Source organism: Electrona antarctica (genome assembly GCF_951216825.1).
Source record: "Electrona antarctica genome assembly, chromosome: 13".
In the NCBI taxonomy this organism is placed as follows: domain Eukaryota; kingdom Metazoa; phylum Chordata; class Actinopteri; order Myctophiformes; family Myctophidae; genus Electrona; species Electrona antarctica.
The window spans coordinates 12,012,047-12,034,932 of NC_136794.1; the positions used below are offsets into that span (position 1 = coordinate 12,012,047).

Consider the following 22,886-nt stretch of genomic DNA (forward strand, 5'->3'; position numbering starts at 1 on the left):
CTGTACTGGTGATTTTAATTGAAGTTGTCCAATCGGTGACACATTTTGGAGAGAGAGAGAAACCAAGTCAATTCATCCATTGAAGACTTTATCATACCAATCTGTAAATATTAGGCATTTATTTTATTATTATTTTATATGATATAGTATGGGTTTGTTTGCATGACCAAAGTTGAGAAACCACTGTTGATGTAGAGGTGTTGTTGTGGAATAATAAAAGGTGAACAGAGGTCTAGAATTGTGAATTTAATGGCTCACCTTTTTATTGGTCGACAAAGCATTCATAATGATTTGTCAAAAAATAATGAAACTCGACGCCCAACAACATTGGGGTATTTACATATTTGAAGAGATAAACAACAACATAGTTTTCCGTAACTGGAGAGAACAATTCACACGTGTAGTAGGGTTTAACACTGTTGAGGTAGTTGAGGTATTTATGAATTTCATGAAACTGAAAAGAAGATACAGAAAACAGTCTGGAATGAACAACAGAGAGAAGAACAAATGTGTTTAGGAATTAGAGCGGGCCAATCAAACCGACACAGTTTGGGACATGTACTGTATGTCAGTGCTGTGCTTTCACTGTTCTTCTGTATTTCCACGGATCCCGTTAAGGAAGCCAGAGTAGTTGATGGCAGACCGACGCATTGGTTTGGGCATAGGACCGTGAGAGGAAGAGAGCAGCTGGAAACCAGTGAGGAAATAAGAACATTAGAGAGCTGAGAAAGAATTGTGGTGCATGGCGAGCAAGTGAGTGACACGCACGCACGCACGCACGCACGCACGCACGCACGCACGCACGCACGCACGCACGCACACAAAGCCAAAAAAAATCCCAAGACTGAAAATGATTTTTTGCAAATCTGCACTGATCTCATTAAATGACGGTTGACCCAGTATGAAATCCTCAGGACTAAAATCTGTCCCCAGGACAGAGAACTTTAAGCCCTGTGTGTGTGTGTACACACACACACACACACACACACACACACACACACACACACACACACACACACACACACACACACACACACACACACACACACACACACACACACACACACACACACACACACACACACACACACACACACACACACACACACACACACACATTCCCTCATGTTCTGCCAATGCCTCTCTCCCGCATTTGCCATCTCTGCATCGTGTGTGTCCCGGTCACCTGTTTCTGCTTAGCTCTCTCGTTCAGGCATGGCACGCTAAATCAGCGTTACATAGTAAACACACAGACCTGGGAGAGGAGATCAGAGGAACTCTGTTCTGGTTTCTCCTGCCCGTCTTGTCTCATGTCATTTTCCCTGACCATTAAATTGCTTCACTTGTCTATTCAACTGATGGTTCACTCTTGAAAGAAATCAGCTCACCCTCATGGCCATGGGTTTTCAATTATATTTCAGTAATGTTCACTGTCACCTTTAGTTTTTGAAATTTTCTCTCGAACATTACTTCAGTTCTATGGCTATTCAAAAATGACGTGCATGAGAATGTGCCGCTCTCCATTTTAGTCTCGGACTTTCTCACCTTCAGGATTTCATCAGGCAGGACCGGGGGAGCAGGATTCTCCCTCCAATTGATGCCAGCCAAGAAGGCGTGGTAGCCAATCTCTTCTCCATCTGTGTACCTGCAGCAAATATGTATCCAGATTACACACCAAACATACTGCATACTATACATTATTCGTAGTATTCCCATGACATTTATTCATTCATTCAACCTTTATTGATTTTCTCAGATATTTTGAAATACATTGTAACACTCTGTATCTCGAATACATTGAGGGCAGGGCCCTCATGCCGAGATTGCAAAAGGCACAACGCAACAGAGTATAAAAGTATACTCTGTATAAAAACAGTATAAAAACAACAAAACAATAAGACACCTTAATTAAAACTATGACAATTTAAAACAACATTAATGAGCAGGTTTCTAAATTGCCCCATGGAATTATAGAGTTGATATTTAAAGTGCGTTAAAACTCATTCCAGGTAAAGGGAGTGCTAACATGTTTTGCCATACAAGCTAAATCCCATTGGAAAGGTGATTGCAGTCAAATAGCAATCATTAAATGACAACCATGTCCAATGAGCCACTGTGCCAAATTGTACGGCAAAACACATCATGAGAATACAAAGAATAGATAAAGACAGACAAATACAAAAAAGAAAAAGAAAAGTCTGGAGAGTCAAATGTTTTCCTCAAACAGTGACAGCTGGGAAGCTGCAACCATGTAAAGGAGTTTATGTAGGCCTATTTGTCATAATGAAGGGTTTTAGTTTAGTCATGCTATGTAATTGCTGGTTTACAGGCCCCCTTCCAAGAAAAGTATCTGAGGGAATTTGGGAAATAACAAACGAAGAGGTTATATAAAACGAGCAGTTAAAAGAATGTAAGCAAAAACAATCCCCAACATTTTATTCACCCTGTGCGGGCGAGTGTTGAAAGGACTATGATGGCGATAGACGTACTGATTGGCCAGAGCTGACCAATCAATGGAAGCTAAAACTATAATATTACTAGTCTTTATACAGCAGTTGACCACTCAGTGCAGCTCAAGTACCACCATAAACTGAACTAGAGGGTAGCAGAAGTCAGCCCTGAACCGAGCCGGGTCGGGTCCAAATATTGGTCTGCCTGCCCGCCTGCCGTCGGTCCTCCATTTAGAGGTTCGAACTCTAGGGGCTCCATTTTCGTCACCGCTAAACCCCTTATCCCTAAACTTCTTTGCCTTTTTTTACTATTTTGAAAAATATTCTTGAATTGTTCAACTAGCCAATCTACATTGACACGTTGTGAGCTTGTAGACTGGCCATTTTAACTATTCAAAAATGTTTTGCACAATAGTAAAAAAAGGCAAAGAAGTTTAGGGATAAGGGGTTTAGCGGTGACGAAAATGGAGCCCTAGATGTCTGCAGGCAGCCCTCACATTGTCGCACTACCGATCCGACCAATATGTCTGAGTCATAGTGTTGGGGGCTTCGGTTGTACCCGTCTGCCCATTCATGGGCATGTTGGTTCATATCGGCGGTTCAGGACAACTCGATATCCAAGCTACTCTACGGCGGGCACCGCACTCTCTTTCTTGCTGTGCGCGCTTCGAATTTGAAGTCGGTCGACTAAATTAGATGATATATCTCAAGGGGCTATCCTTTCAATAAATTAATTCAAAGAAATAAAAATGCAGAGCGGAAAACACTAACAGAACAGAATGTCTGTGTAATATGGCGAGGTTGGCAGCCAGCAGCAGCACCTACAGTACAGTGTTATCAACCAACTCCCTCCCCACAGCGTCAAATCCCTGCAGGACTAGCATTTAATTTGCTGGGTCAGTCCCTCATGGACTGTAGAGTGAATGTATTTATTCAAATAAAGTTTACTCTCTGCCATGCAGGCTTCTTCTGTTGTATTTCTGTCCTGTCAGTTCACACCTTATACAACACTCATGTTGCACATACACTTTCAACCACGGGCTGCATGTATACATGATATTCACCTACATTGACTGATCTTTCAATTCTGTTTATTTGTGTATAATTTATACCTCAATAGTTACTTTCTTTTACCTTCCATTTGTGCCTGTGTTTCCTCATTTTGCTACAACCGTGAGTGAACACGATACAGTACCTTCCTGTGTTGCCACTGCTATTGTAAAACTGCGAAAACAGCCAGCACACAATACATGTCCATTTCACATGCAACAGTCCATGGAGAGGAAAATAAACTATGAAAAGGACTTTTATTGTGTGCTGGCTGTCTTCTCAGTTTCATGATATTGTTGACACCTTGAGACGTTTGTATGATCTCTAGAATGCTGAGTGGTATTCTGTTTTCTCTCAGCCAATGCTATTGTACCCTACTGGCTCACCTGCCAGTAGGAGCATCCCCCTGTCCTATTCCTCCAGTTCAACACCCTGCGCTGACTAGGTGTCGCCCTAGTCACTATTGAAGAGACAGAGATCCCCCACCCTGCTTGGAACCCTCCCCCAAACACGGCCAGTTGTGTTGCGCCTGATGCACCGTATTGGAATCGAACACCAAAGGGCCCTATTATGCATGTCTTATTTCCAGATCAGACTCCATGCGGTGGACAGGTACTTTATCCGTGCACTGAAGAACCTATTTTATGACCGAAATAAACTAAGAGCCTGTGACGCTATTTGCAATTGAATATATTTTTCATACTGTATGTATAAATAATATCTGCAAGAATATACACATGCATGAAAACGCGCACGCATGCACACACACGCACGCATGCATCCCGCACACACACACACACACACACACACACACACACACACACACACACACACACACACACACACACACACACACACACACACACACACACACACACACACCACATTGTACTATTAAGGTTCTCTTACTTCTCAAGCAGGGCTCTGAGCAGGTCATTGGGCAGAGGGAGCTGGAAGGCTTTACAGATGGTCCTGGTGTCCTTGTTGGACAAACGGCCAGTCCTGGAGACACAGGGAGAGATGGGAGAAAGGTATTCAACACCAGAGACACAGGGAGAGATGGGAGAAAGGTATTCAACACCAGAGACACAGGGAGAGATGGGAGAAAGGTATTCAACACCAGAGACACAGGGAGAGATGGGAGAAAGGTATTCAACATCAGGGGAAGACTGAAGAGAAGTCAGTACCCAGGCTTCAAGTGAGGCCCCACAAAAAAATGTGTATTTTAATAAGCCTTGAAGGACTGACATGCCGTGCGATATGTGGACTGTGTGGAGGGATAAGGATATTGCTGACAGAGAAATATTTTTGTTTTCTGGAGGCTTTTCTTTTTTTTTTGCATTTTATGATTTATTTTGATCAGTCAGTGTAGAGAGACAGGAAACCAAAGGCAGAGTGAGGAGAGACATGCGGGACAAGACAGGGTCAGATTCGAACAAGGGTCCTCACAACTCACAAGGAGCATATGTTAGTGTTAGTGAACAGACCATATGCAAAGCCACCGGGGACCCCAGACATTTTTGTTTTGATTTGATTTGATTTAATTTTTTTGTTTTCTTTGCCCATTTTGGTTTTGATTTGTGGCTTTTGTGTTGTGGTTTTGTCTTTTTTGTCTTGTGATCATCTATTGTCTGTCTGTGTTGAAAACAATAAATAACGTGTTAATAAAGAAATCACCACTGCCACATGAATTGCTTGAAATACAAGTCTATCACTTTGACTACAGCACTTTCAAACGTAAGGATTTAGTTTAGCTCGGTTTATTTGCGCAATAGTAGAATGCAAAGCATTAAACTCCCAGAAAGAGACATTGAAGAGGCTTTGGATGTATAGTGGTTAATTGGAGTAGTCAGCTGTAGATGGGGGTAAGGAACTGTGATGGGGACATTGTGCATTTGTTTGTTTAACTGTATGTAATGTGTTTTTTTTTGTTGTATTTTTGTATTTATGGACATTGGTTTGATTGATTGATTTTCTTTGAAGATTTTGTTTAGTGTTTCTGCTGCCATGTGGGTGAATAATTGCTTTGAAATAAACTCCCAAAAAGAACACGATAAAACCATACAGCAAAGGAAAACGTTCACAAAAGGAAATAAAATCACACCTGTGTGAAGTGAGGGGTGCTAATATATTAAAGTCTAACTCATGTTGATTAGGTGATGTAATGGTGATGTAAACCAAACGGTGTCAAAACAAACATTAAATGCTCTTTATTGTTAATGGCATTTAATGTTTGTGTTAGGGACAAGATGAATTTTCCCTTCATTGTCAATGGCGTTTTTAAAACAAACAGAGGAGAACGCTGCAGAAAAGCTCCAGCAAACTGTCTACACGCGGCCAGATAAACCCGCCATGCTGCATGACCCCCTTGCACCGTGAACCATCCATTTACCCAAGTCCCTCTTAATCCCCCCCAGCTCAACTGTGTGTGTGTGTGTGTGTGTGTGTGTGTGTGTGTGTGTGTGTGTGTGTGTGTGTGTGTGTGCGTGCATGCGTGCGTGCGCGCACGCGCGTGTGTGTGTGTGCGTGCGTGCGTGCGTGCGTGCACGTGTGTGTGTGTGACGGTGTGTGACGGTGTGTGAATGTGTGCAGTGGTGGTGAAGGAGGGTATGTGAAAGTGAATGATGGGGGATTTCATGTGAGACAGAGAGATAATAAAATAAAGAAAGAAAGAAAGAAAGAAAGAAAGAAAGAAAGAAAGAAAGACAAATTGTGTGTATGTGTGTGTGTGTGTGTGCGTGCGTGCGTGCATGTGTGTGCGTGTGTGTCCTCCCTGGCCTGCAGAACTACATGCCATACAGGTCTTTGTGGGATCATCTGGTTCCAATGCTCCACTTTCACACTGCTGGAACAAATCGTTCTTCTGAGATATGGGGCCGCTAGACGCACGATTGATGGCTGTCTGTGACATTATCTGTCTGTGTGTGCATGTGTGGGAGTGGGACATTTGTGCATGTGTGTGTGTGTGTGTGTGTGTGTGTGTGTGTGTGTGTGTGTGTGTGTGTGTGTGTGTGTGAGCACCTGATGGTGTGTGCATGTGTTGTTGCTGTTGTTCGACGACTGTTATGATATGAACCTATCTTCTTTATCCTATTGTGTGTGTTTGCTTGTGAGTTTACGACCCGTACCTTTGTCTGTCCTCCTGGATGAAGGCTCTGGCCATGTCAGGGAACTTCTCAAAGTGCTTCTTCTTGAGGTAGTCCTGCGCCACAGCAAGCATGGAGCCCACATCCACCTCGGGCTGCTCTCGTACCGAGAAACAGCGGCCTAGCATCATCACCTCATGCTCTGATAGACCACACTCCATGCCAACCAGCAGGCCCCTTTCATGCACACACACAAATGAACAAATGAACACACAAAGATATTATTGCCCATTCAATATCATCGCTCACATCCTACTACAAATGAGTCATAGTGTTGGGTGCTTTATCAGAGTTCGTGTTGTGTTGTACCCATCCGTCTGTGTCCCCAAGTCAGTCGCTCCCATATGCACATGACCATATATGGGCATAGCGGTCGGATCTGGCTCTAGACAACTCTGTATCTGTCAGTCCTTGTCCCTTTTATGCCCATATATGGAGATTGCTGATGTCACCAGTATATGCCCAATTGCCCATATATGGGAATGCCCTCTTTTTTGCCCAACTGCCAATATATGGAGCTGACTGCTTCGTTTGCGGCTGATGCCATGACGGTAGTGTCCAATGGTCGTGACTCATGAGCTTGCGCATTGGGGTTGGTTGCGCAGAGGTGACATGGGTGTCAACTGCGCATGCGAGATGACGCAAAACGCGCCACATGGGACCCAAGTAGGCCCTGCCCATCACACTTTTCCAACCCGGAAGAAGGGGTGAAAAGGGAGTATGCACTGGGTGATTTCCAGTGCCCTCTCGATTATTTTTTAACCATATGGGATACTCTGACAATGGGTACAACGTGTCTGTATTGCATGGGGCATGCATTTCCGTCCTGCATGTAGATGGAAAATACATCATGAATTTTCCCGCATAGGTTTCAGTAACATACAGTACATACCTAAAGGGCTCATATGGGATGATACCAGTGTTGTTGGGGTCACTGAGAGACAGGAACTGCCTGATTTCTGCCTGCTTATCCTCCGAGATGGAGTGCAGTTTACTTAGGATTGTGCCGATGTTGGCCCTGGGGAACTACACACACAGAGACACACATATATACACATAATTATGCTTCACACCTCAGTCACATTATACACCATAGACCAAACCATGGGGGAAGATGGCACTTTAGTGGTGTCGCACCTGATGAAGTGCCACTGAGAAGGCACCTAACCTGTGCATATGTCTAGTGCATATGAGTCGGGACCCATTTGTGGGTCGCGGACACATTGTTATGGGTCCCCTTAGTTTTTGTATTTCCAAAATGTTTTGAAATAATAATAATAATTAAAAACCAAATGTAGGAATTTCCTACATTTGTTTTTTAATTATTATTATTTCAAAACATTTTCAAAAAACATTCCCAAAAAAGCAAAACCTTTCATGAAATAATAACAACATTTTGTGAGCTCGTAGATCTGCTATTTTCACTAGTTTGGGTCCTGGTCGAATATCCAATTTCTGTTTTTGGGTCAGGGGCTGAAAGGTTTGGGAACCACTGGTCTAGTGTACCAAGCTGTTTCAAAACCTTTGAAGACCTACAAACAATTTTTTTTTTTTTTAATACAATCAACATTCTACCTATTGTGAGAAGGACAGACCGTTTATGCACTGGCAGCATGCAAACACAAGTCACCTGTAAAATAATTATTCATTAAGTGTGTTCTCTCCCACCTCCTCTGCATGCTGCTCCATGTAGTTGAAGGCATATTCATCTGCATCCACCGCCTGGAAGAGGTGGTTGTTGAGGTTGAGTGTCGCTCCCACGTACAGGTCCTGGGCTGAGAGATACTCAGACATCTCGCTCTTGAACAGCTCCTGACCTGGCTTCTTCACCCGACTACGCTCCAGGAACTTACCTCCAAGCACACCTGATTGATGGCAGGAGAGATGAAAGAAGGAAGAATGAAGGAGATGTCGAGGTAAAGCTTGGGTGACAAGCCGGCAAATTGGCAGCAATACCATGGAAGACAAGTCAACTTGGCCCTGATTTATCAATGGACTGTACAAACCATCTTAATTTTGAGGCCAGGTTTTAGTGTACGGTCATGTCAACGTGAGATTTATCAACCAGGATGTACCCTGTCAATTCTAGCGTGAAGGATTTGTCCGCTGTTGATAAATGTGGCACATCCTCGCCCCACCTGTTTTTCGACATGACGAAGTGAACGTCATGTCGAGAAGAGGAACTTCTCCAACATGTGAAGTTGTTCCCACCAATCATCGCCATGGATTCACACACAGCACACACACACGCGCGCGTATATGCGTGGGAATGGCACAACATGCTATTTGCATACAAAGGGCACAGACCCGATACCCGACACATCCAATAAGAAAATATAGAATAGAATAGAACGTGAGCTTTGGCATCAAAAGCCAAAGTCACGATGGAATGATTCGCCGTACGCCGTTTTTTGGTCTACATCACTTTGTTAAATGAGGGCCTGGGGAGAGCGGGAAGTCATGGCTGATATAGAGATCTTGGCGACTTGGCAGGGTTCATCTTTATGCAAATAAGCAGTGACATAACAAACAATTTGGCAATGGCCAATCGGGGGGGTAGATACGTTCATCTGATGTTCTTTCCCTGTAAAGATCATTTTGAGTTTACCCATCACACAATCTGTCCATTTAGATTAGGGACATAAATAAAAAAGAATAATGTGTGTTGGCCGATTTCTGCACTTGTTGGGATCCCTTGTGAGGTTGAAGTGATGACACTACCTGATGAGATGAGGTGATCAGAGGCATCACTGACAGGTGGGAGTCATTTTATCACTGATTACATGAATGGTGACGTTAGAAGCATCATCAGTAATTCATTACAAAATAATAATGTGATGTTTTAAGTTTTATACATACATGTTTTGCAATAAATATTTAATTTGGATGGTACACTTTCTCAAAGGTTCACAGCTAAGTGACAGCTAAGGCCCAAACCGCAGCAATGCAACTCCTTGCAACTGCCATTGGGGATAACGGTTTCATGCAACTACATCCAACTATACTCGCAACCGTTTGGTTGCAAGGAGTTAGACGGTACTTAGACTGCTTTTTCCCCATCTACACCAAGTCTCTTCACCCAAAATAGCCGATCTACAAGCTCAACGCGTTGAGCCTGCATGTAGATCTGCTATTTTTGCCTAATGTTCCACCCAGAATTTGGATGCTGGGGTTCAAGTGGTTAAGGGCAAGTCTTCCTTACACAAATATGCCTCACAGGCTACAAGAAATATAATCTAGGTATTGCCTTTGTACCTTAACTGACAGCTAACATTTACTCCCCTGGCAAGAAAACGTTCCATGACGATGGTGAAGCCAAGCTTTGATAACTGATAAAAAATATCAAATGTCATAAGCTGGAAAATAAGCTGCTCTGCAATTCCTGACAACAGGAATTCCTGATAACAGGCTAACTTTTTATCTAATTACAGTGGAAATTTGGAAGGCAAAATCGTGTCTGGCAACGCTAATGTTTTTGATCATACATTTTTAAATATCCCATATAAAGCCTGGTAAGTCCTGGGACGTCTGTGCTCTTAAACGAGCAAACAACCCCACCTGAGTTCTTCTGTGCGGGCTCGAACACGGCGATGGTGTCATCGCAGAGGTAGAAGGAGATGATGAACACCCTATCTCTGTCAACGGGGTCAGTGGTTGCCATTTTAGCGAGGAAACGTAGCACATTACTCTCAAGGCCATGTCTGGGGAGGTACACATATACACCAGGGTGGGGGTCAGTACGTGCTGGCGTGCGCACACACACACACACACAGACACACACACACACACACACACACACACACACACACCACACACACACACACACACACACACACACACACACACACACACACACACTTTGGCATTTCAGTGAGTAAACTGTTTTTGTTTAGTGGAAACTCCATCCAACCTGTCTTTCTCCATGAGCTTGTGGAAGTCTTTCTGCGGGGGCCTAGGCAGCAGGCCCTGGCAAGAACACAATGAGTCCTCTTCTGAGCCAAAGCCATTGTAGGGGGGCACGGGCCTGGGGGGCTTCGAGACCGCGGCAGCCTTGTACTGCACCGGGTTGAAGTCCTCTGAGAGACAGAGAGGATGTAGTATAAGTCTTAATTAGGTAGTGCATTTATGTGGATAAAGACTTGATGAAAAATAAAGCGTTTGAAAGAAGAACGAATCGGAGAAGGGGATGTGAGGGGAGCAGGTCTAATCCATCCGTGAAGGAGCGCACTGGCCTGGTTTGACAGTTACCCTGTGCTGACCTCTGACCACCGAGAGGCAGACAGACAGGGTCCTCCATCACAGTGGCCTGTCAGTGGGGGCTCCGCCTGGATCACCGCTGTGACTAATGCAACGAGCCCTGCAACCTGCCTGTCCCAGGGTGGCAGACACAGGCAGGCCCAGCTTGGGTTACTGTTGCTGGGGAGCCGCGTGCCTCTCGTGGCCCCCGTGACTACAGCCCTGGAGGTATGGAGAGAGACCTGTGGTGGGGGTGACGTGGTGTCTGGTGTCATGCAGACGTCAAGGCCGAAGACATGGGACTTGGCTGTATAGGCAGTATACATCAATGAAGGCAGGGCCTGTTCATTAAGAGCTCATATAGGGTGGGGGGGACTGAAGCGACCAAAGCATATCGTTGGGCTGCTGAGTGTAACAACACTGGCTGAGATGCATTCTGCATCTTTAGCATGATTTTGCAACTGTTGGTCATGGTTATGAAGACATTACACACTCCGGCTAACCCCCAACCAATCCAGGTTCAAACACTTCAGAAATACTGTATGTTAACATCAGCCAAGGATTAGAGAAATAAGAATGACATACATTTTAACTATAAAACATTCTGATAAACTAACTGTACAGCTACAAACTAATAGCAGGGCTTTTACTGAATACTCTTACTGCCCCCAAGTGGTCATATGTATATAATACAAGCAACTCTTTAAAAATATATATATATTTATTATAAATAAATATAATTATGCAAAGCAAAGCTGTGTCAGCCTCTGTGTCACCAAAGGCTCAGGCCGGTACAATATGACATCTCTGATGCTCTACAATTCAATGATAAAACACTAAAGAGTAGAGATGTGTCATGCAGCACTATCTCTATGAGATACCTGATATCTCTATGCATATATATACTAGATAATCTCTATCTATGAGATATGCAGCACTATCTGTATGAGATACCTGGCTTACCTATGCCATATTTGGTGCGGTAGTATTCTTTGGTGAAATTGTCACAGTCACAAATGACAACTTTCCTGCCCCACACATGCACCACCCCTCCCAGAGTCAGATCACAGTCCTCATAAAATTCCTCAGGAACAGCTCCTATCTGCAGGATAGAGAGAGAGAAACACACACACACACACACACACACACACACACACACACACACACACACACACACACACACACACACACACACACACACACACACACACACACACACACACACACACACACACACACACACACACACACACACACACACACACACACACACACTTGAGTGGTACCGTAGGTAGCAGGTGAAATGTGACAATATAATTCTAATAAAGTTTTTAATAAAGTGCTAATCTTTTATTTCTTATTCCTCTGCACAACGGGGACATACTTTGCGGTTGTCCAGAATGTAGCGTCCTCCCTGACCCATGGGGCCAAACACATTGAGCACCGTGCGGTCTGTGATCTCCCCTGGCCGCCGCATGGTGGTGGGAGCATGCTGCAGAGAGATAACAAACACGCCGAGAAACAAACGGTTACATAAAGTGCAACGGATAAGATCACACATGATACAAGGTAATAATATACACAATACTGAACACGATAAAGGCATGCACAATTTGATTCATTCATACGCTACCGAGGTAGCCTGAGCTGACACTTCGGGAAGAAATACAGGGAGGGGGGGAGACAGATAAAGACAAATTATAGCAGTGGTTTGTCTTGAAGGACAAATTTAATTTGTTTGTGGGGATGTGATGCTTTCCCATTGGATGGAACAACCAGCTCAACCTTTTGGGCTGACATTTAATAAAAGTCATGCGCGCGAACGTGCAAGCACACACGCGCGCACACACATACCAAAGAAATGACAAGACGGATGATTGAGGCCTGGCTGTATTTCAAGATGAATGAGTGCTCTGGACATTAACTGAATGGTAAAGTCAAAATGCTAGAGGGAGGAGGTATGCTTCAGCAGCCATGTCAGAGTGGATGAGAGCGCAGATGAAAGCAGGGATATGGAAGGAAGAGAATTAAAGGGACTCGTGTCACTCATCCAGGCAGAAAGGGAAGCAACACCCAGCCTCTAATATCTGAAATATCAACGTCAAAAATTTACGTTGATATTTCTTTAAATCAGAAACATTTCTGCTTTAATGAATGAAATGCCTCCATTTTTTAATTCCTTTTGTCATCGTTTTTTACTGTTTTTGAGTGGTGCAAACCACTCCAACAACTGGCTTTGTTAGTACCCGTGTGTGTTTGTGCCTGTACGGGTGAGCATGGTTGCTATGGTTAGTATGTGACGTCACTGCACCACTCAGTTCACACGGGTGTGATTTTTACTCTTCCAGTGAGATTTCTTAAGAAGAGACAGACCACCATGTGGTAGGGGGTTTGAGGTAGGGGTGTGACATTACCTCCAAGCTCACCTTGGGCAATTTGCTACGGTGCAGGAACTTGGCAGTGGCGTCTCGGCCCGAGTTTGGGTGGATAACCTCTCGTATCTCTATGGTGTCATCCCCCAGGAAGTAGTGCAGCGTGAGCTCGCGTGGGTCCCCGAACATGCTTTCTGTGTCATCCCAGAAGCAGTAGAAGCACAGGACGTTGCGATCGTTCTCTAGGAACTGCCTCAATGTGTCCTGCCTCTGGTACGGCCTCAGTGGCTTCATACTCTCCCGCATCTGGGTGGAGAGAGAGACACACAGAATGAAAACGTATGCACAGAATCGTTGGAAGTGCTCCATGCCCCTATTAGGGGTCTCGCTTTCTCTCTGGCTGCCTACCTGTTCTCGTAGGTTGGTGTACGAGTCTGGGGGTACTGAGGCAGGGGCATTTAGGCGTACCCCCAGCTTGGCGAGAAAGTTCCTGGTGAAAGGGTCACAGTCGGTTATGGTGAAGGTGCGCGAGTACAGCACCATCTGTTGGTTAATGTTGAAATGGTGCACGTTGTAGAACAAGTTGTCGTGTGGGGGTGGCATTGGAATGCGGTGGCGACGAATAAATGTTCCTGTCACAGGGATCAAGAGCACAGTTGTTAGCAGGCATATCTCTGGAGAATATATACTGTCCAGCGCATGGTATCCTGAATTTGGTGAAACTGTCACTTTTCATCAGCTTGGAAGTAAAGAAAGTGGGTATACAGAAGTGGTGAAATTCAGCTCTAAGCACGCAAACATTTTATATGTACATTCTAGAAGACTTCAGCCATACAGCGAGTGAGATAAAATAGCCCAATTAACCTTGAGGAATGCCACTGTTTTTGCACTCTGATTCCACCACCTGTATGGTGTCATCCTCCAGGTAGAAGTAGATTTTACACTTCCTGATTCGGTACGTCTCCTCCCGTTTCTGAAGCACAGCCTCCTGGAAGTACGCTTCAAAACACAGAACCTACAATGGACAAGGGTGGCTGGGCATGAGACAATTAAACGAATCCAGCCAGAGTGAAATGAAACATATAACGAACAGCTTTATTGTTAACCACTTAAACTGTATACCGGACTCTCCCACGATCTATAAGCTCCCAATTGGGACGTTAGGGTTTATGTGGTTATGGTAGCCCATTGGTCCAGACCAAAGGGGTCATAGGATGTGTTAGATTAAATAAAACACTATTGACTGAAATATCAATGTTGTCATCTTGTGTTAATTGACTTCAATGTCAGCAATATTATCAGTCAGAAATATGATCAAAATCAGCATGGGAAATACATTTCTGATGAATAATTAAGAGTTCACCTGCTTGTCAAAGGCAACCCATGATGGGAGAGCATTACCCTCTACTTGTGGGTAGATGGAATACTTTGGTAGGATCTTCTGGCCAACTAACAACTCTCCTCCGATGCCTGGCTTCTCAGACCCCACCAGCATAGGGACACCATTAGTGTAGTCAAAATGTTGAGACTTGTGGAATCTCTCCTTCCCCAACTAGTCAGAGTGTAGGAATGATAGTCTTTTAGTTATTATAGTATACTTTCAGATATAGCCAAGTAAATATAGCCTAGGTCTACAAACATTTTAAAACATTTTTTTACATAGTCTTGCCTTGATGCATTGCAGGGCAGGCAACTCATAAAGTACATTGTTTTATAAGAGAAACATAGGCTACAATAGGCTTGTTTTAGGCTATGACATCTCAACATGAACACAATGCATTATTTGTTTAAATAGGCCACGGTCTGTTTTTGATTGATTGAATACTTTATTAACAGTTTGCATGGACAAGCATAGGGAAGTAGTAGGCTACAGTAGCCTAATAGGCTATAAGCTCTGCTAAAAGGATGAATCCAAGAAAGCCTATAGCCTATTGGCTTGTTTCGTGCAGATCTACTCAAAATAAATAATCTGTGTAGTATGTAGGCCTAATGATGATTATCTGTGTTACTTTAATTGCTGTTGTGGTCGGTGGAACTCTTTCGTGATCGCAGCAAGGACTCACCCCCACCTCGTACATTTCAGAACAGCACTGTAGCAGCTATCATAATCTCATACCCAACCCAATCTGTGTTGATACTGGTTCATTAAATTATCACTACTTACATTTTTGTTGCGGGAGTTCCCAGGGAGAAATGGCAGCGGCATATCAGTACTAGTAGCAATCACCAATCAGCAAATGTAGCTCGTACTATAGGGGGCCTACAGGGTAGTTTTGAAATAAGCTACGTGCCTTGTTTGCGTTCGTTTCCTAGCAACGTCCATCTTCACGTGTCGAACTGGACTACTAAACAAATGGCTAACTACTAACCAATAGGAATTTTCAAACAATAATTAAGTCATTGATAAGTCAAAGAAGTATACATTTATATAGGCTAATCTATCATATAAATCACTTAGGCTATTATATATTTAAATATTTATAAAATCTTCTCACAAGGCAAAACTGAGTCCCTAATCAATGTGTGAATTTGTATCTTATGATAAAAAACTAAAAACAGTAAGTAAAAACTTCACCTACTGTAGAAATTAAATATAGGCCTAAACTTAGCTCTGGTCCATAGCACCTTTCTACATTACTGATTATAATTTAATATACAATAATACATATAATTTATAAATTCTAATCAATAGCATGAGTATGTTTGGTAAGCAATAAACACAAGTTTGCATGTATGCATGAGCTGCATTGAAAACTTTTATTCATTCAACAGCATATAAAATACAACAGCAACCACAACAACCTTAAGCATCAATATCGTATTGCTAAAAAATAAGTTTTTGGCTAAGCCTTCCTTAGAAGAAAAGAGATGCATTGGAGGCTATCACTTGCATTTATCACACCTTTACTAAAGGCCAACACCCTGTTTATCAGCACTTAGAATACAATTCAAGTCTCAACTCTGAAAATGATTGTTTTGACCCAGCACTAAGCAATGTAACACTGAGTGACACTTAGGGAATCCCATGGACACCATCACACATACAGTATGAGGTGTACTTACATAATATACCAAACAGTTTCCAGCCACTCAGCACTGTAATATTATTTTTAAGTGCCGGCAATAATAGTGCAAACATTTCCTATAGACGCCATTATTCATTTTAAACTTCATATAAAAGGTTGCAGCATTTTTTTTAAATATATATTTGGATGTTGCCCTAATGAAAATAAAACTGGACTCTTGAACAGTGGGAGTGTTATTATATTATTATACCACTTCAGTCAGTGCATAGTTATAGCAAAATGGGAAGATCCTTGGTCTTGTCGATGATGCTAATTTGAATTAGAGGGATATTCTGGTTTATCAATAACTCCATTTGACATTATCAGTATTAAGGTAGACAAGTATGTGCCACTTATGTAGACACACAAACCTACTGGCTAATGAACTGGTTGCTTGCAATCAACAGCCACAATATATTGTATTTTATTTGTTCTTTCTTTAGGTATAGACACTTCATTTGAGACCCTCTAAGATGCCAGGCCAAGCAGGAAGCCTCCGATGAACCCACTGGTGACCATAATGTTCTTCTTCACAAACTCTGTGGACTGAAAAAGAAAAGAAGGCATAGGTAGGTATAGGTACAATATAATAGATATATTCCTGCTCCACTCAAACCATTTGGATGTTACCCACTCATCTGAATGAGCACTGGGGGGGGATTCTCTGTTTCCCAATAATGAAACAACTGATAAAAAAACCCATATGAACTTAATTATTTGTTTACATTTAGAGAAGCCAATTATTTATTAAACCCCATTTCTCCCCACTTTAGTTATGCCAATTAATTCCTCACATCACTGTTGTGTCAGCTGTCTCACCTGCCAATGAGGATAGAGCCTTTGTCCTACTCCTCCTGCTCAACTTTACCCACCGACAGGCGCTGCCCCAGAACGTAGGAGTACATGCATGCAGTGACAAACATCCCCCTTCTCGCTCGGCTTCCCTTCCCCAGAACACGGGTCAATTGTGTTCGTATACACGCTCTGCCAAGTGCCAGCTAGTGGTCCTGTGGATTTAAAAAATACCTAGACTACGCTCTGGTGGGCACTGGGCAGGTACTTTAACCCTGTGCCAACCGATTGCTACATTTCAACATCACTTAAATTTGAACATCCTCTGTGACTGAGTGTAAGTTTTTCACAGATCTTAAGTTGTGTTAAGATCTGTGTATGTGTGTCTGTGTGACTGTGTAGTGTTGCTGTATTATGTATACTATATGGTCTGAGTTGTGAGGATGGAGTAGTTGGTCATTAACCCCTTATGGACTGAATTAATTTCTAATGATGAAAAAAAAGATCTTTGTGTTTAAGGCTGGGGTTTATAAATGCTTTGTGCATGTGTGTGCCTGTGTGGGTGGGTGATGAGGGTCAAGGGATTAGTGTATTTTGGACACTGTACTTGTACAAAAATAATAGTATCTGTACATCCCATGCGAAATCCCACTTTCCCAAAGATGTCATACCCGTTTCCTGTTCAGTTTCCAAAAGTTTTGCGAGCCCGACTCTTGCCTCCCACAATTTTCAAATCCTTCCGTCATCTGAAAATGTTCAGAGGATAAAGCGGATGTGACGCCCCACTTCTGTTTCGTCTTTACAGTTGCGCAAATTTGTCCTCATATGAATTCTAAATAATCAAAGCATATATAACGTGCTGCTTTTCAGAAATGCAATTAAATGTAACAGAAATGACGAACAGATCATCTGACAGCTTCTGTTCTCAGTTTTCTGGAGGCGTAGTAGTTCCAGACTCATTTGGAGATTGTGGAATAGGCTAGTTGTCTGGCTACACGAGAATAAGTTTCCCATAGCTTGCTTGATTGGAGCGGCACCAGATTTATTACATTATACGTCTTATGAATTATTATGACCATATCCTTAATCATTTTATAATTTATAAAAAAAATAATCTACAATCTCACAACATATCGCATGGTGATGCACTTTTTTGCTTAATTTTGGTATTCAATTTTGGTATTCAAAAACAATATTGACAGTGGTGGAAAACGAGTATCCTCACTCTATCCAAGGAATCGTACACAGAATTCAAAATGTTGTTTTACTGATCGAGATACACTAAAGGGGACTTTGCTATAACTCACAGCACATTGCAAAAATGTATGTTCTACTGAATCTACTACTTCAGACAGACATGATAATGATTTTAGTACAGAAAGGCTGAATATGTCAACATTATAGGCATTTCCCCCCCTTTAATTTAGGAGGAACTTGACAGGCAGCTATCAGGGAAGAAGAGGGGGCAAGACAGTGTCTCCATAAAGAATAGAACTGTAGCCGTTAAAAGCATGTGGCTAACTTGCCGCAAACAACTTACCGCCTATCCAACCTCTAAGTTGCAATGCCCTCCATTGACAGATCCATTCATGAAACAAAACCAAATCCTATCTGAATTAAATGACAATAAACTCACCAATATTGCACCTCTACGGACAGCTTGGGTGACAGAACATTTCTCACAACCACTGATTAAATGAAGTGTTGACAGTAATAAAGAGGATATCCCAAGCCATCGTAAAGGTGAAATATTTGTGGGTTTATCGTCATTTAATACATTCAGATTAATGGAGCTGGGGCTGTCAATGGAGGAGGGTAATGGGTATTCGAACAAGAGGTTGGATACTGGACAGCCTCAAAGTTGCTTGCGGGTAGTGGCTGACTCTGACATTATCATGTCAACATTTTTGACTCATGCTTTTTAGACTGGTTTATCCTAACCAATATCCAGTCTGAGTTAGGGTGACTGAATTCTGAGCACATAAGCATGACATCTCTGGACTCACCTTGTCAACAAAAGAGTTTAGCTCTGGGACAGCTTTATTAGTATTCTTCTTCAGCTGTTTCTTTGCTTTATTGACATCCTTCTCCACTCGCTTCCAGTCCACTTCGATATAACCACTATTATTGGCTATCTGGAACAGAGGAGAGGGGAAGCAGTGAAACAAAAAAAATATTTATTGAAATATATGTAGCCTAAACCCTTTTGTGACTGCCAAACAGTGACATAGCCGCAATTTGCAACAGTATTTTTTTTATAATGGGATGAACCTAGAGTTGCAATACCCTCCATTGACATCCCATTGATCCAAATTGCATTTCTGATCTGCTTGTAATATTGTATTAAACAACGTTAAACTCACCAACATTGCCGCTGTAGGGAAAGCTTGAATCCTCTTTCAAACTGCAAAGCGTTTGTTTCATACAAATCCACCGCAGACATTTCTAAGTGTTGGAGTTTGGAAGCGCCCGTCGAAGTCACAGTTTTGAATTTGCACATAATGCAGGAGGCAGCAGCACGACCCATTAAAAAAACCGAGTGCTTCCAAACTCCAACACTTAAAAAAGCAGCAGCACAGCACGGAATTTCTTGACAGAAAGTAGCTCATAACATGTCTATGGTGGATTTTTATGAAACAAACGCTTTGCAGTTAGTTAGAAAGAGAATAATTCAAGCTTTCCCTCCAGCTGCAATGTTGGTTGTTTAATACAAGCAGATCGGAAATGCAATTTGGATCAATGGGGTGTCAATGGAAGGTATTGCAACTCTATTCACCCCAGTCATAGCCCCAGTCATAGCCTTAAACACTTGAACTCTGACACTTTATGGACTAAAGGGACTTACTGTGCAATATGTCTTAAATGTATGTATTTTATATAGAGTATTATGTCTTTTGTTTTAAATGCACTTGAGCTGGATTGCAAATCAATTTCGTTGTCTTGTACAATGACAATAAAGATATTCTGATTCTGATTTTAAAAAATCTAGTGTTGCAAAGTGCAGCTAACATTGCCAATGTATTAAGTAATACCTGTAACAGCAGAAGGCCTCCTCCCACAGCTGTAGCCGCAATCTTGCCAACCTTCTGACACAGATATCCTGCACACCTAAAATTGGAAGTTAGCCATTAGAGTAAATGTCACCCTTTTTTTTTTACTTGCCAACCCATAGAGCCCCATTGTGAAAAACACTCATTGGGCTAAAACGGACATAGCCACTTGCCCAAATGTGCTGACATCATCACATTTGTGATGACGGCTATGGCCGTTTTAGCCCAAGGAGTGTTTTTTGTGCAAAACTAATGCTTGGAATGGATTCAGCATCATGAAAACCCCATAGTTTGACACGTCACATGCTTCTTAAAGCATGATGAAATTTAGATTTTCTTTCTCTCCTTTATAGGTTGTTAATGGTATGGTCACATTATCACATATGCCAATTATGAAAATTGCTCAACATATATGCAAGTTAGCATCCGGCTGTTTCTACATGCTGGGGACCCATAGGCCTACTCAACATTTCTAACATACAACTTTGGTGTACTCATCATGCCTGGGTTCACATTCTGGCAAGTGGACCATATTATTGTTTATGTCCTTGAAAAGGGTAATGACAGACAGACTATTTACCATCCACTGACTCCTCCTAGGGCTAACTGTGTTCCCACGTTGTATTTCTCCGCTATGGGTCCGGAGTTGTTCCCGAAGATGCGGTTCCACCATCGCTGACGTTTGGCATATTCTGTCAAATCTACGACCTTGTCATAAATCTCCTCTTCAATCTCTTGAACTGAATAGGAATATAAAGAGCCATGAGGAAAACTGTCATATTAAGGGAAATGTAGGCCCCAGTACTAACGGCTACAATGAACCAGTCAGTCTCATAACTGGCTAACTTAACGACATTCAGCCGGTCCAGGGGTGGCAGTAGCTTAAACATTGTCATTTACGTCGTTTTCAGTATCTCATACAATGTCATAACACCAGTGATAATGAAAAATTGTTCGAGTTAGTCTATGGTTAGTCCGCCTCAACAATAGCATGACCACATAAAGTACGCTGAACAGGGTTCGACGTGGTGTAGACTTATAAAGGATATTCAGACGAAAGCTAATTGCACAAACATATATGTTACATGTTCGATTCAGACATATGCTCGTGATAAATAGCTCAAATACAACGTTGTTATTAGTTTGTAACTTACCCTTGTCACGGTTCGCCATTTTGGAAAGTACTAGTCAGCCCTCTGCTGTCCAACTGGCGCATCAGGAGCACTGCACGTTGAACGTCATTTTTCGAAATTAGATCCTGTGTCATTTATATATAACAAAAAGTTAAATATTAATTTTAATATGCATGCGGCATGCAGAAAAAAGGAACCCCGACACACACACACACACACACACACACACACACACACACACACACACACACACACACACACACACACACACACACACACACACACAGTAGCCTATATCTGAAGATGGCACAAGCAAAAATCTATCTGAAAAATTATAGACATGTTATATATATAAGCAAAAATCTATCTGAAAAATTATAGACATGTTATTTTAAATATAAATATAGATGACAAAATAAAAATATTGAGTGCACACACAACTATTAGAGAACTAAACTAATGAAAAATAAATAATATTTACATACAATACATTAGGCTACATATCAATCAACTCATATGCCACAGAGGTCCATGCTGTATAAAAGACGAGAAAAGAAAACAAATTACAAATATTACAACATAAACTGGGTATTACAACATTAGCTAGCACATTACAAAATACAGAGTAGGCGGCAGACCTATGTATTTTTTAATGTAGCCTAATTCCAAGAAATATTAGCATAATTATTTCAAAATGGCCTATTTAGATCATAGGCTTCATTCCTTCAGTCTGGTAGCCTATGTCTGTTGTTTGACTGGATTTCAATGAGCATCAAAATCTCAACTTGCTCTGATGAAGGGCAAAACAAATGTTGTTACATTTCGTTACAGAATAAAGAACATGAGAGTTCTATTTTGTTACAGAATTTAGAGTACTGTTTTCTTTTCACCTTGGTTGATGTTTTTCATACAATAGCCTTTTCACACTTTTCTCACAAAAAACATATTCTACGTGAGTCTAAGTTTAATAATTCCTTTGTTGTTTGTGCATACGTTTGATGTGCACAACAGTATAGCTGACAGGAAATAAACTTAGATGGACGCAAGTCCCTGGCCATGCATTTCCACTTTATTAATGAATTGAATAAACAGGACCACAATGGAAACAAACCCCTTGAGATATCCTTTTGACTTTGTAAACCATATGCCTATACCTCTGTACACTCTGCAAACTGTTAATAAAGTATCCAATCAATCAAAAACTACTGACAAGGGATATATTTCAATTTTCTCTTCTTGTAAGACATATCTAATTGATTTAACTTTAAGTCAGGTTACACATATTTGGTTCATATTCAACTGGATTTGAATCATGTTGTGGGCAGCGACTACCGTATTGTATTTTTTCAGTTAGGCCTAGTGCTTGATTTGATCCTTTTTATGTCTCATATTTCATCCCTGCCTGTCCAAGCAGGGTGACAGTCTCCATCAATTCCTGATGGTCTGACAGTGATGGCAGATTTACAGCCCAGCCGGTCTCTGGCAGTGGGGCTTCTGTACTCCAATCAAACTAGAAAGTGACCTCTGGGTTTCTTCATAAAATCTCTCTCACCATATCTGAAGCATGGAACAAACAAAATGTGTCCACCAGA

General features: G+C 42.0%; 2 protein-coding genes across 3 annotated transcripts in view; both read right to left on the reverse strand.

The window, feature by feature from the left end:
* Positions 1-15,460, reverse strand: part of efhc2 (EF-hand domain (C-terminal) containing 2) — a gene marked incomplete at both ends in the record, with an annotated part of 15,811 nt that extends 351 nt beyond the window's left edge. Inside the window, 14 exons of the mRNA XM_079517644.1 lie at positions 1,546-1,645; positions 4,410-4,502; positions 6,629-6,823; positions 7,539-7,672; positions 8,315-8,511; positions 10,205-10,347; positions 10,557-10,722; positions 11,846-11,984; positions 12,267-12,374; positions 13,309-13,560; positions 13,663-13,886; positions 14,119-14,269; positions 14,618-14,806; positions 15,419-15,460. Coding sequence (XP_079373770.1) covers positions 1,546-1,645; positions 4,410-4,502; positions 6,629-6,823; positions 7,539-7,672; positions 8,315-8,511; positions 10,205-10,347; positions 10,557-10,722; positions 11,846-11,984; positions 12,267-12,374; positions 13,309-13,560; positions 13,663-13,886; positions 14,119-14,269; positions 14,618-14,806; positions 15,419-15,460 — 2,133 coding nt within the window. The remainder of the gene's footprint in view (positions 1-1,545; positions 1,646-4,409; positions 4,503-6,628; positions 6,824-7,538; positions 7,673-8,314; positions 8,512-10,204; positions 10,348-10,556; positions 10,723-11,845; positions 11,985-12,266; positions 12,375-13,308; positions 13,561-13,662; positions 13,887-14,118; positions 14,270-14,617; positions 14,807-15,418) is intronic.
* Positions 15,461-15,992: 532 nt separating this feature from the next.
* fundc1 (FUN14 domain containing 1) lies at positions 15,993-21,419 on the reverse strand. Of its 2 annotated transcripts, XM_079518799.1 has the most exons (6): positions 21,316-21,419; positions 20,742-20,901; positions 20,144-20,219; positions 19,118-19,246; positions 17,783-17,857; positions 15,993-16,865 (listed from the first exon to the last, which is right to left on the reverse strand). In XM_079518799.1, exons 1-6 carry the CDS (start codon positions 21,332-21,334, stop codon positions 16,788-16,790), a joined length of 537 nt encoding a protein of 178 aa, XP_079374925.1. In that variant the 5' UTR covers positions 21,335-21,419; the 3' UTR covers positions 15,993-16,787. The 2 variants fall into 2 exon arrangements, with proteins under 2 accessions (XP_079374925.1, XP_079374926.1); XM_079518800.1 differs by lacking the exon at positions 17,783-17,857.
* Between the last annotated feature and the right edge of the window lie 1,467 nt (positions 21,420-22,886).